The sequence below is a fragment of the Cnephaeus nilssonii genome (genome assembly GCF_951640355.1).
Source record: "Cnephaeus nilssonii genome assembly, chromosome: 14".
Classification (NCBI taxonomy): domain Eukaryota; kingdom Metazoa; phylum Chordata; class Mammalia; order Chiroptera; family Vespertilionidae; genus Cnephaeus; species Cnephaeus nilssonii.
In genome coordinates, this window is record NC_137085.1 from 15,341,100 (window position 1) to 15,356,988 (window position 15,889).

The 15,889-nt window shown below is 43.0% G+C and overlaps 1 protein-coding gene and 1 long non-coding RNA gene across 2 annotated transcripts in view; one reads left to right on the forward strand and one right to left on the reverse strand.

Moving 5' to 3' along the window:
* STOM (stomatin) overlaps nt 1-1,266 on the reverse strand; it is a 28,077-nt gene extending 26,811 nt beyond the window's left edge. The window contains exon 1 of the mRNA XM_079791044.1: nt 1,108-1,266. Within this exon, the coding sequence (XP_079647170.1) occupies nt 1,108-1,168 (61 nt within the window). The 5' untranslated portion in view covers nt 1,169-1,266. The remainder of the gene's footprint in view (nt 1-1,107) is intronic.
* A 262-nt stretch (nt 1,267-1,528) lies between these two features.
* Nucleotides 1,529-15,889, forward strand: part of LOC307110606 — a 28,742-nt gene continuing 14,381 nt past the window's right edge. The window contains exons 1-2 of the long non-coding RNA XR_013814455.1: nt 1,529-1,625; nt 4,965-5,060. This is a non-coding gene — a long non-coding RNA (uncharacterized lncRNA). The remainder of the gene's footprint in view (nt 1,626-4,964; nt 5,061-15,889) is intronic.

The window sequence follows — 15,889 nt, forward strand, 5'->3', positions numbered from 1 at the left end:
CATCCGGTCTGAAATTCCATCCATAGAAGTGATTCCTTGGGGTCGCCAAGAGCCCCTGGGAGGGAACCAGTACTCCTGAGAGGTTTGTGGGCTCTCGTTATGAACCCCCTAAGGAGTTGGATGATAATGGGTCAAGGTGACAGCTTTCCCAAGGGCACTAGTTCCTTCACAGGAGAACAAGATTGAGCCACTCACAGTTTCTGCTTTCAAGACTTAGGAAGGCCCTGAGAGGATGGGAATGAGGGTAGGGAACTTAGAATTAATTCCTTGTGAGGGACAAAAGCCCCTAGAGCGAGGTCACTGGGGCAAAGTAGAGTGGAGGGGGCAGGATGGGGCAGAAAGTGAAGCTGGGGAGAGATCCGGGGAGAATGCCAAAAGGAGACTTCCTCCTTTTCCTTCCGCAAATATGGCCCACTATGTTTGGGGAGCTGGGGGCGAAACCCCCAGGTCGGTTTTGCTTCTTACAAGAAAGTGGCCAAGGTTTTGGGGCGTGGGGGCGGGGGGGGGGGGGGGGGAAGAGCAGGAATTCTCTGCAGTTCTGGAGGAGGGGGCTCATTGGGGGTGGGGGGCGAAGGCTAGGTGGGAGGTGGCCTCCGAGGGGACGGGCGGGAGGAAAGGGGAGTCGGGAGGCAGGGAAGACGCGGGGTCCCGGGCGTGGAATGCAGGTTGAGCCCGCCTCCAGCACTCGCCGGCCCCGAGCCACCGGTGCATTTCCCCGTCCGCGCGCGTAGCCGGAGATAACGAACCGAAAGCTCTGGCGCCGGGCCTGGCATCTGGCAACCGCCGGATAACGCGAGTCTGGCGGCAATGGCTTTGCGCCCTGGAAACGCGCCCTGCGGTCGGCGCGCCCACAGTGTGCGGGGCACGCGTCGTTCACTCTGCACCCTGACAACCCTAACCCTGACCCCCAGCCCGCGAAGTCGGGTTCATCATGCCCGGCGTACGAGTGAAGAAACCGCGGCTTTGAGCAGCGGTCGCACAGCCACGAAGCAGCGGAGACGGGCCTGGGACCTCCGGGCTGGGGCAGGTCCCGGAGGCAAGGGGTGGCGGGGGGAGGGGGGGGGCGACGGACGACCCCACGGGCCTCGCCAGGGGCGCGGGGCTCACCCTTGGAGCTGTCAGGGAGCCTCCGGACTTGGGTTTCCTCTCCGAGCCGCTTCTCAGACATGCTGTCTGAGCGAAGTCACTGCTGTAGCGTCGCGATCGCCGAAGACGTAGTCGGAGCCTCAAGGAATGCCCAGTGCACACCCCGGGCACGGGACTCCAGCTGAAGCCCCGCCCCTCCCGCGGCCGGGCCAATCAACGCCAAGTCCGAGGAGGACACGCCCCCCCAGCTCCGCCCAACCGCTCTTCCCGCGCAGATGGTGGGTGGGCGCGACCCGCTGCGCCCCCGAGCTGAGGGGCGTGGCCGGCGGGGTTAGGCGTTCTCCAGGTCGGTGGTCCGGCCGAGGGGCATCTCCGGAAAGGCGGAAGTGGGGGGGGGGCTATCACAAAGCTTGCAAGCCCGGGTCTGAAGCTATTGGGGAGGGGGCTGACGGGATGGCCTGAGGAAAAGGTGCGAATCAGAAAAAGGCAGTCTTCTGGGCCGACGAATGAGAGAAGAAAATGGCGCCTTCCCTGGACGGGTGGGTCCGAGTGGAGGAGGGGCACCCGGGGGGCGAAGTGAGGGCGCTGAGGCCACCCCGGGTCTGTAGGACCAATGTTGTGAGGGGAGGGAACCGACGCGACCACCCTCGAGGCCTGGAAGTGAACTCGAGTGAGGTGCGTTAATTCAAACAGCATCCTGGGAGAGCACCTGCCGGCTGCCTGGCGGCGTGCTCCGTGTTGGGGACAGCGGGCAAGGCACAGACCGGGTGCCGTCCCCATGGAGTTGATAGTCTGTGGACAGACCGGTTAATTTGTTTAACGAACTAACCAAACCGTTACCCGGGGCGAAGAAGGCGGTGAAGGGAACAAGGTACCTAGAGAATAGCAGATGGCACCTCCTTTAGTGAGGGGGCGAGGGGAGCCTTAGGAAGGAGGTGGCATGGAGACTGGACCTGACAGGTGAGAAGGTGCCAGCCTTGGGGAGGGGGACGGGCGGGGCGGGGGCGGGGGGCCGGAAAGGCTACCCCAGGCAGACGGAAATAGCAGGTGCACGTTATTCCCAACCCCAGGCTACCCGTTGGGTTGTGGCTGAAACCACATTTGGAAGCCAGGCTGTGTTTTATTCTCCACGAGTTGTCCCAATGCAGATGGTTCCAAGTACCATGTTGATGTACATCGCAAGGTGCACTTTTAAAAACACTTTATTTTGAAATAAATACCGATTCGCGGGACGTTGCAAAGGGAGTACAGAGAGGTTATGTGTATCCTCTACCTGGTTTCCCCCAATAGTTACATCAAATAGTTTACAGGAAATTGACAGTGGCATAATATGTATGTATAGTTCTACACCATTTTATTTTTATTTATTTATTTATTTTTATTTTTTGTTTTAATTACTTTATTGATTAAGGTATCCTATATTTGTCATCAACCCCCCCCCCACACACACACACCATTTTATCACATGCATCGACTTGTATAATTACCACGGCAATCGAGGTACACAGCTGTTCCATCGACTCAGAGATCTCCCTTGTGAGGAGCTCCCTCCCTCCCTCCCTCCCTCCCTCCCTCCCTCCCTCCCTCCCTCCCTCCCTTCCTTCCTTCCTTCCTTCCTTCCTTCCTTCCTTCCTTCCTTCCTTCCTTCCTTCCTTCCTTCCTTCCGTATTTGGCTGTATAATACCTAACACTTGGTGGTGCTTGGGTAATATGAAATGGTAGACTCTCTGGTTTTAGCTCTGGAGCCTTGTGGCTGTCCGTGGGAAACTGGAGTACACACAACTGTGACAGGTGTTGAGAGCAGCTGATCATCATTGCTCTGGGGTGCAGACTTGACTGTGTGAGAAAAGCCTAATGGAGAGCTCCCCAAGTGAGTTCCAGTCACTTAAGGGCAAATAGCTTTATATTCATGAGGGTGGAGTACAGCTTGGATCATCACTTGGTTTATAAGCCTGCTAGATAAGATAAAGAGGAGCGTGTAGTAATTTAATTGCCTTTCTTTTCTAAATCATTCCTTGAGAAAGTCTACAGCTTCATTGTTTTTTTCCTATTTGCCATGGAAAAGCCCCAGAGGCATGAACTTCCTGTTTATGCTGTGGTTCCAAGAAAGAGGAGCAAATGTAGTAGAGGAGAGCTTGGTTGCAAATTGTATATTGTGGGAAAAAAGTGTTTAACTTTTATTTTTGCTGGAAAGGAAAATATTTCAAAATGAATTTCATGTTTGTATTCCTACCTGCTGCCTTGGCTCAGGTCTCTAAGCAAGCCCTAAGCAAGCATCACTTCTGGAGAATTAGAAAAGGCATCTCCCTTTGGGGCAAAGACTTTGGTAAACACCTGTTGGCTCTAGTTTTAGATTGCCTCAATTTGGGAGCTGATTCCAGGCTCAACACTGAAAACAAGTTTTGACTTGATTTTTAAATTACTTTCAGAATGGATGAGAATTTCCAGATTTTGATTTCAAAATGCTGAATTCCACTTGCCCATGAAACTGGTGGATTCTGGCTTTCTCATGTATATTCTATATAAATGTTTTTATTAAACATACTTTAAAAAATAAATGTTAGCATATCATCCTCTCCCTTGGGGGGAATTTCTAACCTTAAATTTTTTTCACAGGGGTCCTCAAACTTTTTAAACGGGGGGCCAGTTCACTGTCCCTCAGACCGTTGGAGGGCCGGACTATAGTTTAAAAAAAAAACTATGAACAAATTCCTATGCACACTGCACATATCTTATTTTGAAGTAAAAAAAAACAAAACAGCAAAAACACCCGCATGTGGCCCTCGGGCCGTAGTTTGAGGACTCCTGGATTAGAAGTTAGAATGAATTTCAAAAACTTTATGCTTTAGAAACAGAGACATATAAAATTACAAATAATTTGAAGAGAGAATTACTTATAACTTCTAACAGACCTATTATAATTATGGTGATTTTTTTCTTTAGCTGTTATTTAAAGGCTGTTTGCATATAAGTTAAAATCAGAGTACTTTATATATTCCATATTTCTTTTGTGTTTTATTTTAATGTCATTATCCTAGCATATTCAGGGTATCAAATTAAGTATTGATTGATGGTGACAGTGATGACATTAAGACATGGAAATCAATTTGAAAACAGACATGCACCATGAATCCATAATTGAATAAGTCAGAAGGAAATTTAATTAGTCTTTTTTCCTGTGTCCACACAAGAAATGCTTTAATAAGAACAACAGGAAACTCCTTATTTATTTTTTCCTTTAAATTGTAAGTCTAGGCTGTTCTTAATACCTTTAGTGAAATCAGCTAACCTGATACTTTTGAGGGAACAGTAATACCAGCAAGTTACATCTGTTTGTGGTATTTTCCCCAGGATGGGACTAATAAATTTAATCTGTTTCTCTATGTGAACTAATTTACATGTATTGTATTACAGCAGCTTTTTTGTCTTCTTAGTTCTTCTCATAAGGAAGTTACTCCAGAAATTGAGTCATAACAAGAGTTTCACCAGAGGATTTTATAGATTTGGGCTGTGGCAGCAGATGAATTACACCACAGCACTTGGTCAGAACACTGGGAGTCCAGGTTCTCAGGTGTTATGAAAACAAAAGAGCATTACTGAAACATTGTTGGTATTTAATAGAGTTATCTATGGGAAGAATTTTATTAATTTGCTTTATTTATTAGTTGACTCAGCAAATATTTATTGAACACCTACTATATGCCAGGTATTGTTCTGGGTGCTTGAGATACAGAAATGAACAAAAAAGTAAAAAGTTCCTGCCCTCATGGAACTTATGTTCTAGTATTCCTTTTCACATGCATTGGTTTGCTAGGGCTTACATATCCAAGTACCACAGACTGAATGGCCTAAACAATAAAAGTTTATTTTTCTTACAGTTCTGGAGGTGAGAAGCCCAAGATCAAGGTTCAGCAGAGTTGGTTTCGTCTAAGGGGCCTGAAGAAGGATCTATTCCCGGCCTCTCTTGTTGACTTGTAAGTGGCCATCTTCTTCCTGTATCTTTTTATGTGTCCAAATGTCCTCTTATAAGGACACCAGTCATATTTGATTAGGGACCACTCTAATGACCTCATTTAAACTTAAATACCTCTTTAAAGACCCTATCTCCAAATACAGTCACATTCTGAGGTACTGGGGTTTAGGACTTTAACATACGAATTTTGAGGGGTTTACAATTCAGCTCATAGTATCACATATGACTAATGTGTATCCAAATCTTTGTCCTGCTTATTTTCTCATATCTGCATCTCTGAGATATGCAAATACATTTATGCTTCCCTGACAAATGTATACAGGTGGCCTAAAATTATGTGTAATTATTCTTCTAGACATGATTTATTTGTAATATATACTGAAAGAAAGTTCTTGATTAGGGAAGATTACTCTCCTTGGAATGTTGCTCCATCCAGTGTCTACCGTATTCTACTATTTTTGTCAAAGTTATACAAATGAATTAAGGGGGAGTATGTTGGAGGAGGGATTCTCTATTCAACAGGTTATTATTCTCAGGGCACTAAAAAATATATTTTCCAACATTGTATGTGGAAGGATAGAGAGGCTCAGATTGAAAGAGAAATTTCAAAGATATTAGTTGACTAGTTGAGGGAACCAAGAGATCCTGGGTATTTCATGACAGATAAGGAACTTGACCTCTTGCAGAAGTTGGCATTACATGGATGGCTGAAGGGCCAGTTTTCTGATCTACTGTAGCCCTCTGTATATTTGCTCTCTTTCTCTTTCCCTCTCATCTTTCACTTTTTTATATAAAATTTTTTGTTTAATCCTCACCCGAGTGGTTTTTTTTCCCCCATTGATTTTTAGAGAAAGTGGAAGGGAGAGAGGGAGAGCGAGAGGGAGACAGAAACATTCATGTGAGAGACACATCAATTGGTTGCCTCATGCACGGGCCTGACTAGGGTCCAGGTATGGAACCTGCAACCCAGGTGCATGCTCTTGACTGGGAATCGAACCCAAGACCCAAGTGCGTGGGTTGATGCTTTATCCACTGAGCTACACTGGCCAGGGGTCACTTTTTTTTTTTAATTTTTAGAGCAGTTTTAGGTTTACAATAAAATTGAGAGGAACCTACAAAGTTTTCCCATGTACTCCCTGCCCGCACGCATGTATAGACTCCTCCATTAGGAACATTCCCCACCAGAGTAGTACATTTTTACTACGGACAAACCTACACTGACACATTGTAATCACCCAAAGGGTTCATTCTTGGTGTAGTACATTCTGTGGGTTTGGACAAATACATAATAACGTGTATCTATCATAATATCATATAAAGTATTTTCACTGCCCTAAAAATCATCTGTGCCCAACACATTCATTTCTGCCCCTCAACCCTGACTACAACTGATCTTTTTATTATCTCCATCGTTTCACCTTTTCCAGAATGTAGTTGAAATCATAAAGAGTGTATTCTTTTCTCATCTTTTGTTTTTCCTACAATTTTATGTGTGTGTTGATATTGATTTCCATTTAGTGACTAGGCTGCAATTTTTTCTTTATATGCATTATTATAATTTTTATTACTTTTTGAATAGGTAATGCATCTATGTGGCTCAAAACCAAAACAATATAGAGCCTATATTGAGAATTCTCTATCCTGTCTCTGTCTACCTTATTCTCCTTTGTCCTGCCCTTATTAGTAACCACTTTGATCAGTTTGTTGTGTGTCTTTTTGGTGTGTTCTTTCTTCTCCTTCCTACATGAAAGATCACATACTATTTATATTGTTCTATGCTCTGTTTTTTTCAGTGAATCTATATATATAAAAGCCTAAGTGACCATTATGTCCTGTCGGCTGCATGACCGGTGGACCAGTCGCTATGAGGATGCACTGACCGCCAGGGTGCAGACGCTTAATGCAGGAGCTGCCTCCTGGTGGGGTCAGTGTGCTTCCACAGCCAACCTCCTATGGGCCCTCCCCCTGGCCAGCCGGCCCTGATCACTGGCCAGCCTGAGGGACCCCACCCATGCATGAATTCGTGCACTGGGCCTCTAGTAATATATATTAGAGCATAGAGAATTTCCTTGTTCTTTTTTATAGCTCTCCGGATGTCCCAATGTTTATTTAACCAATTCCCTATAGAGACTGACTTGGGTTTGTTTCTCATTTTTTGGCTTTGAATAATTTGTACAACCCTCCAGTTAGATTATTTGTACAACCCCTCAGTTAGATAATTTGTACAACCCTCCAGTTAGATTATTTGTATAACCCCTGTAGGTGTGTAGGTATATTTGTATAAACAGTTCCAGAAGTGGGAGAGTTGCAGAATATTGAACTAATATTACAATGCACATACAGAGGGATTAGCTGTCATCTATTTTGACAGTCAGGGACAACCAGGAAAATAGCAACCACTTCTAGTGTTTGCAACAGAGAAAATGTAATTCAGGGAAGTGGTTACCAGGTGATAGAAGAACTGAGTGCTTATTGAGAAAGTAAAGCAACCCAGATATTAGTAACAGCAGAAGAGCCACTGCTTGTAACCTGGAAAGACAAAGATAAGAAGGCTGTGTTACTGAATCCCAGAGATGGGATCATCTGTGGGAGGCTAGGATCTCTAGTGGGAGTGAGGGCCCCTAAGGAGTTAGTCACTACCAAAGAATTCCCTAGAATAGAGAGAGAGAGAGAGAGAGAGAGAGAGAGAGAGAGAGAGAGAGAGGGAGAGAGAGAGATCCTGGTTTATTCCTTCCCTTCCTGGTCCTCCAACCTTTCAGAAATCAGCTGATAGTGAGCTGGTTAATAGAGGTAATTCTATGGAGACAATAAGAAGATCGGTTAATATAGTACAGAGCAGAGCAATGAAAGGGCAAAGGATGGATTTGAGGAGATATGGGCTCAGAATCTATGTAGCCCACTGCTTTTGCTATTCAACATTTAAGTACACCCTTCTACCCATGCTTAATACCTTCATACTTCTGCCTGTTATACAAACAAAGACACTCCTTCTCCCAAGCCAAGACAGACTCCAAGTCCTATTAGTCATTGTATCCTTCTCAAGTTCAGGATTTACTGGTGATACTCATTCCTCTTCAGCAGTTCCAGATTTGACTTTGCGGCCTGGTGACTTACGAACTAAAATTGTAGATTAAGTTCCACTAACTAGCACTCCATACAAAACTATAGGAGAAGGGGAAGGGAAAAGCACAGAAATCATTGGTTACATAACAAAAAGGTGCATTCGTTCTAAAGTCTTTGTTGCTGTAAAAAGTCACAAGGTCAGAGTTGATTTTCATCACTTCCCTCTTCTACCATTTATTCCATATTTCTTTGTTTTTGGCTAGAACTGCAGGTAGTTGGCAGGCTGTCTAAGTCAGGATACATTCACAACAACAAAAAACACAGATTTGGTCTTTCAACAGAGAGAATTTAATATAAAGAATTGGTTACACAGTTTTGGAGAACTGAAAAAGCAAAAAAAGGGGATAGTGAGCTAACCCAGAGATAGGAACTATGGGATGAAGCTACCACTCCTAGCTTAGGGGAGACAAAAGGGAGCTTGAAGGAGAGGCCTCTCAGGCCTCTGAGGAGGGGGCTACTGCTCAACTGTTGCTGATATCTTTGATTAGGTGTGATGAGGCTGATTCTAGGAATGCTCCTCTTCCCTCAAAAGCTGAACATTATCATTGATAACTAATAGTCAGGAAAGAAATTTCTTTTCTCTCTCTCATCTGCCTTGCAGAATTGAACAGGAAGTCAACTGGCAAAGTAGAAATATAGTTCTCATAGTCTGCTCTAGCATCACAAAACAGAATACAAAAGTATGGGTTTGGACCAAAAGACAAATGGTTTAATAACTGAAACAGCTCATCACTTTGCCTTCTCAATATCCATGCACAACTTTCTATATCTATTTCAACTTCCCATATGGCACTAACAAATTTCAGCTTTTCTTTAACAAGATATAATTATCCTTTGTAGAAATAGGCACTCTCACCTCCCCTGTCCCGCAAAATAAAAGGTCTCAACCCTGGCTGGTGTGGCTCAGTTGGTTGGAGTTTTGTCCCGTACACCGAGGGTTTGATTCAGGCACATATCCAGGTTGCAGGTTCAATCCCCAATTGGGGCACATGCATGCAGGGGACAATGGATCGGTGTTACACTCTTCCCTCCCTCCCTCCCTCCCTCCCCCCCTCCCCTCCCTCCCCTCCCTCCCTCCCTCCTTTCCTCTCTCTTTTCTTCCCTTTCTTCCTTCTTCCCTTTAAAAGAAATCAATGAAAAGCATGTCATTGGGTGAGGATTGAAAAAGAAAGAAAGAAAGAAAGAAAGAAAGAAAGGCCAAAACCGGTTTGGCTCAGTGGATAGAGCGTCGGCCTGCGGACTGAAAGGTCCCAGGTTCGATTCCGGTCAAGGGCATGTACCTTGGTTGCGGGCACATCCCCAGTAGGAGGTGTGCAGGAGGCAGCTGATCGATGTCTCTCTCATCGATGTTTCTAACTCTCTATCCCTCTCCCTTCCTCTCTGTAAAAAAAAAAAAAATCAATAAAATATATTAAAAAAAAAAAAAAAAAAAGAAAGAAAGAAAGAAAGAAAGAAAGAAAGAAAGAAAGAAAGAAAGAAAGAAAGAAAGAAAAGGTCCCAATTGTCATTACATTAATCTCTAGATGATGTTAGTTACTCCTCAATTTTGGTTAGAGTCCCTCTTGAATATTCAGTAATCTAAAGATGAAATTGTAAAGTTAACCACTTCCATTAATTTGTAAAATTATAATGGGAAAGAAGAAGAAAAAAACGTTAATATATATAAAAATACACAAACACACACATATACATTAAGCAAAGAAGAAACTAATGTTTAGGTATAGACCTTTTTCCTATCTAGTCATGACCCTGTAGTTGATATTTGTCACTTCCTTCTTCCCCTACTCATTTCATGTTCCCTGCGCTGAGCCAGCAGCTATACCAGGTGGTGTGATCCAAAGCTTCATTCCTGAAGGCTCTGAACCTGCAGTGGTCTTGTCTTTTTCTTTTCTTTCTTTCTTTTTCTTTTGTTTTGTTACAGTAATTTTACACTAACTTGTACTGTGAGAATATAGAGGAGGAAATGAATATACTTGCCACAAAGGAGTTAGAGTTGACAGACTTGGTGACTGACAACATAGGGAATGGGAGGAAAGAAGAAAAATCTGTACTTGTGTTAATAATTTTATACTATGGGACACAGTTCAGATAGATCTGGGCTAAATGTAGAGTTACCAACTGCCCTGGTTTGCCCTGGACTGAGAGATTTCCTGAAACCTGAGACTGACTTCCTTTGCTAAAACTGGGAAAGTGCCTGGCAAACCGGGACCAGTTGGTCACCCTAGCCTAACATGAACTATCAGGGCAGATTAGCGATAGGAGCTTCTTGGCATGAGCACTGAATCAGTCATCTTCTGGAATAATCAGTCCTTAGGAAGTGAGCAATCAAGATGCCTTAACTTGGCCCAGTAAGAGAGCCTTTAGTGATACAGGGAAATGGTGGTTCTTAAAACTCCATGGGGCCATTCAAATATGTCCCCAAACCTTGTAACCCATGGATCCAGTATGGGTTCTAGGGAGAGAGGATGTTGGAAGTAAAATCGGTGACTGCTTCTAATGGTGCAACCCAGACTGGACAGATGCTTTCTCACCACAGACAACACCACGGCTCTGGAAACTTGAATGCTCTAGTGTATTGGTGACTTCAGTTGAAGATAGGTTGGGGGTTACAAAGGATAGGGAGGAAGAATTTGGTAACGTACTGGCACACTGCAGAGCTGAAATACTTGGCAGGCAGAATAACATTTTTGCAGATGGATATAAATTAGTGAAGTTTGAGTTGTTCAGCAAACATAACATCAATAGGCTGGGGAGGGGGCGGCAACATTTTGAACTTTTTTTGAAGCCATTCGTGGACAGGATAGGTTGATTAAGTTTACTTTCTTTGTAATATTGCGCCATCTAGTGTTAATTCTCATGTTCTCCTTTGTTCCAGTTAGATTATAAAAAACACACACAGATGAATTAAGAATCTGAGGACAGTTTCCAAAGTCATCAGTCATTTTTTTAAATTTGTTCATGTGATTGAATGCTTTCTATATGCCAGTTACTTTTCTAGGCATTGGGATTACAGTTGTGAACAAAACGGACAGAAATCCTGAACTCATGGAAGCTTACATTCTTGTGGGGAGAAAGACAATAAATAAGAAAAATAAGTAAAATATATGCTATGCTATATAATTATAAATGTTAAGGGAAAAAAATAAGTAAAGGAAGGAGTAATTGTGTTTAAATTTTTTGGGGGAAGGGAGCTTTGTAATTTAGATCAGATGAACAGGGAGGCCTCACTGAGAAGACTACTTCTGAGTAAAAAACAAAACAAAACAGAATAATGAGGGAGCATTCCCAGCAGAGGCCCTGAGATGAAGGCATGTCTGAGTTTAAGGTGCAGCAATAAGTAATATACTGAACTAGGGGGAAAGTATTAGGAGATGAGGGTCTTGGAATTATAGTAAGGACTACCCCATTTATTCTGAGTAAGATGGGAAATCATAACAGAGTTTTGAAGAGGGGCATGGTTTTACAAAAGTAATATACAAGGTGTGGCAAAAGTAGGTTGACAGTTGTGAATATGCAAAACACAGAGTTCATTCTTATATTGTTATTTATTAATTATTGTATTATTTTCCACACAAACAACTGTAAACCTATTTTGCCCCACCCTGTATAAATGATAGCCTATGAGATGTGTCCTTCTACAGATGTTTTTTTGCTAAACATTATTCATTCACTCAATAAATATTTTTGCTGAAGTTTTCTATTTTTCATTTGTTTTAAGATAATTTGGAATTGCTTATAGTAACATTTTTGTGTGTGATGGCTGTTCTAAAATCCTTGTCAGATCATTTTAGCATCTGATTTATCTCTAGATTAGCCTCAGTTGATTGCCTTTTCTTCTTTGGGTTGTGATTTTTCTGGTTTTTGGCATTATGAGTGATTTTTTAAAAATTCTAACATTTTGTATATTAAGTTTTAAGACCCTAGATCCTATTTAAATCTTTTATTTCAGCAGGAGAAGTCACCTATTTATGTTTAGTGCATAGTTCTTGGCTTACTTTTTGGGCTGTGGTTCCGATGACAATACAGGTTTCAGAGCCTATACAACATTATTCGGGTCCACTTTGTTCAACTGGTACGAAAAGGCCCCGGGTTCAATTCCAGTCAAGGGCATGTACCTCGGTTGCAGGCTCCACCCGGGTCAGGCGCATGCAGGAGGCAACCAATCGATATATTTCTCTCACATCAGTAGTTCTCCCTGTCTTTCCCTTGCTCTTCCACTCTCTCTAAAAATCAATGGGAAAATATCTTCGGGTGAGGGGAAAAAAAGGAGGGGGGGGTCGGGGCAAAGGACCCAAATAGACACTTCTCCAAAGTGGACATACAGAAGGCCCAGAGAGCCCTGGCTGTTATGGCTCAGTGGATAGAGCATGGGCCTGTGGCCTGAGAGGTCCCGAGTTTGATTCCTTGTCCAGGGCACATGCCCGGGTTGCAGGCTCGATCACTAATAGGGGGCAAGCAGGAGGCAGCCGATCAATGATTCTCTCTCATCATTGATGTCTCTCTCTCTCTCTCTCTCTCTCTCTCGCTCTCGCTCTCGCTCTCGCTCTCGCTCTTCTTCTCCCTTCTTCTCTGAAATCAATAAAAATATATATTTTTAAAAAAGAATAAGGCCAAGAGACATGAAAAATGTTCCAAGTCACTAATCATTTGAGAGATGCAAATTAAAATGACAATGAGGTATCACCTCACACCTGTCAGAATGGCTATCATCAACAAACCAACAAATGACAAGTGTTGGTGAGGATGTGGAGAAAAGGGAATCCTAGTACACTGCTGGTGGGAATGCAGACTAGTGTAGCCACTGTAGAAAACAGTATGGAGTTTCCTCAAAAAATTAAAATGGAATTCCCATTTGGTCCAGTGATCCCACTTCTAGTAGGATTATATCCTAAGAAACCCAAAACACCAATCAGAAAGAATATATAAACCCCTATGTTCATATCAGTGCAATTTACAATAACTAAGATTTGGAAACAGCCCAAGTGCCCATCAACAGATGAGTGGATAAAAACGCTGTGGTACATTTACATAATGGAATACTAAGCCTCGGTGAAAAAGAAGGAACTCTTACCATTTGCAACAGAATGGATTGACCTGGAGAGTATTATACTAAGTGAAAAAAGCCATTCAGAGAAAGATAAGTATCACATGGTCTTACTCATATATGGAATCTAATGAACAAAATAAACTGATGAACAAAATAGATCCAGAGACACAGAACCATGGAACAGTCTGATGAATTTCAGAGGGAAGGTGAGGGTGAGGGGAGGTGAGGGGGGAGAGATTAACCGAGGAATTTATATACATATATGCATAGCCCAAGGACACAGACAATAGTGTGGCTAAGGCTTGGGAGGGGCGGGTGTAGGGAGGTGGGATCAATGGGAAAAAACAAACAAAAACAAAGGGGACATTTGTAATACTTTCAACAATAATGATACATTTAAAAATAATACTAATAAAGCTTGGAAACTTATCTACAGAACCAAGCTCACAGATACATGTTCTGTTTTCCATATAAGTGGAGGAGGCAATGTCATGCTTTCTGCCAATATGTAACAAAGATCCCTTTTCTCCAGATTTCAATAATATGTTCCTTACTTGCTTTTGAGCAGTGCCCTCCAGGTCCAGATGTCTACTAACCATCTGTTCAAAGAAACTTAGGCTTTCTCTATCATGCTGCAAAAAATCTTTCCAGCTTCCATCCACTGACTGCTTACTTCCAAAACCACTCCCACAATTTTAGGTATTTTTATGGCATCACCTCACTTTCAGGTATGAAATGTGTAATAATTATTTACTGTTGCATAACAAATTAACTTAAATCTTACTAGTTTAAAACAACACATGTTTATTATCTGACAGTTTCTATGGGTCAAGAATATGGGCGTGGCTTATCTGGATCTTCTATTTCTGGGGATATCACAAGGCTGCCATCTAGGTTTTGACTGAAGATGAGGTTTTATCTAAAGGCTCAGCTGGGGAAAGATCTGCTTCCAAAGTCACTTGGATGGTTGCTGGCAATATTCAGTTCCTGGAAAGTTGTTGGACTTCGGGGATTCAGGTCCTTTCTGGCTGTTGGCTGATCACTGTCTTCAATTCCTTGCTATGAGGATCTCTCCAACGTTTGAACTTGCTTCATCAAAGGCGGTGAGAAAGAGAGTTTGCTAGTATGACAGAAGTCACAATCTCATATAACCTAATCATGACAGTAAACATCCCATCACCTTTGTCATAGTCTCATCTGAAGGCTCAGGTGAGGAAAGAGCTGCTTCCAACATAATTTACTTGGTTGTTGGCAGAATTCAATTGGAGATAAATCTCTACACCTTAGGTGGGTTGGGGAAGAGGGAGGGTAGATTACACAAGTACATGAATACCAGGGTAGGTGGATCTCTAGGGGCCATTGTAAGGTCTGCCTGCCACAGTCATTATCAATATCCTTTATAATTTTAGTGTTTAATAGCCAATAATACTTATCTTTTATAGAATACTTACTAAGCTTCAGTTTTCCTCCCATAAAAAAGGATTAAAATAATAACTCATTGTGACTTTAGACTCTCCAGTTTTTATGACTATGTCGTAATTCATCACTAATTTATGGAAACACAGTCAATATGACTATACTAGAGGCCCAGTGCATGATTGAATCATGCACGTGTAGGGTCCCCTACACGCTTTCGCTTTCGATCGAGGGGGAGCTGGGTGCCTGTCCACTGGTGCACCAGGCCTTTCGGAAGCCTCCGCCGCCGCCGCCACGCCGGAGGCTTCCGAAAGGCCTGGTGCCAGAGCAGACAGGCAACCAGCTCCCCCGCTTTTGATGGTCCGAGGTGGGACGTGAGCTTGCTGCCCCAGAGGCCCCTTCTGTTCCGCAGCACAGCCATGGCGCAGACGATGAGCTCGCGCTGCCGCTGGCGATGTGAGCTCAGCGTCCGGCTGGCCCAATCGGCCACCCCGGCCACCCCGAGTCCCGCCCCCTGTGCCTCCCGCTGGCCCAATCGTGGGCGTAGCAGACTGATGGTAATTTACATATTACCCTTTTATTAGGTAGGATAAAGGTTCTTATAGAGGTGATTACTCCCTTTCATAAACTACCATGACATTTTAACCATATCTTCTTTATGTATATTAGCACTTTTATACTTGCAAAAGAGATATTTATAAATAGTTTTATTTCCCTTGCTAGACCGTAGGCTTCCTGAGGGCAAATTATGTATTTTTAAAAAACATTTTTCTATCCCTCCCTGACTGTACCTAGAAGAATATCATGGAGTTCAGTAGATATCTATTTTAAAAAAATAAAATTCCTGTAGCATGAACAAAATAAACTCAATATCTCTAACAGTAAGGTAAGATGCATATTTGGTAGAATGTCTCTAGTTCATCTATGTTCAATTAGATATACAGAAATCAAATGCTATTTGAGGAGATTAGTCATAGCAATATATATCACAACACTGAAAAACAGTAAATATCTAATGAGTGAGTGGATGAGTATTTATCTTTTTCCTTGCATATAGCCCTTTGACATTTTGTGGGTATCTATCTATCTGTATTTTCAGAACTAGAGTCTGGGTGTATGTCTTCATAAAACATTCATTTTTATACCTCCAAAAATATTTCCACATTAATTATAATCATACCTAATAAAATGGTAATATGCAAATTACCATCACTCCGCTACGCCCACGATTGGGCCGTGGGGGG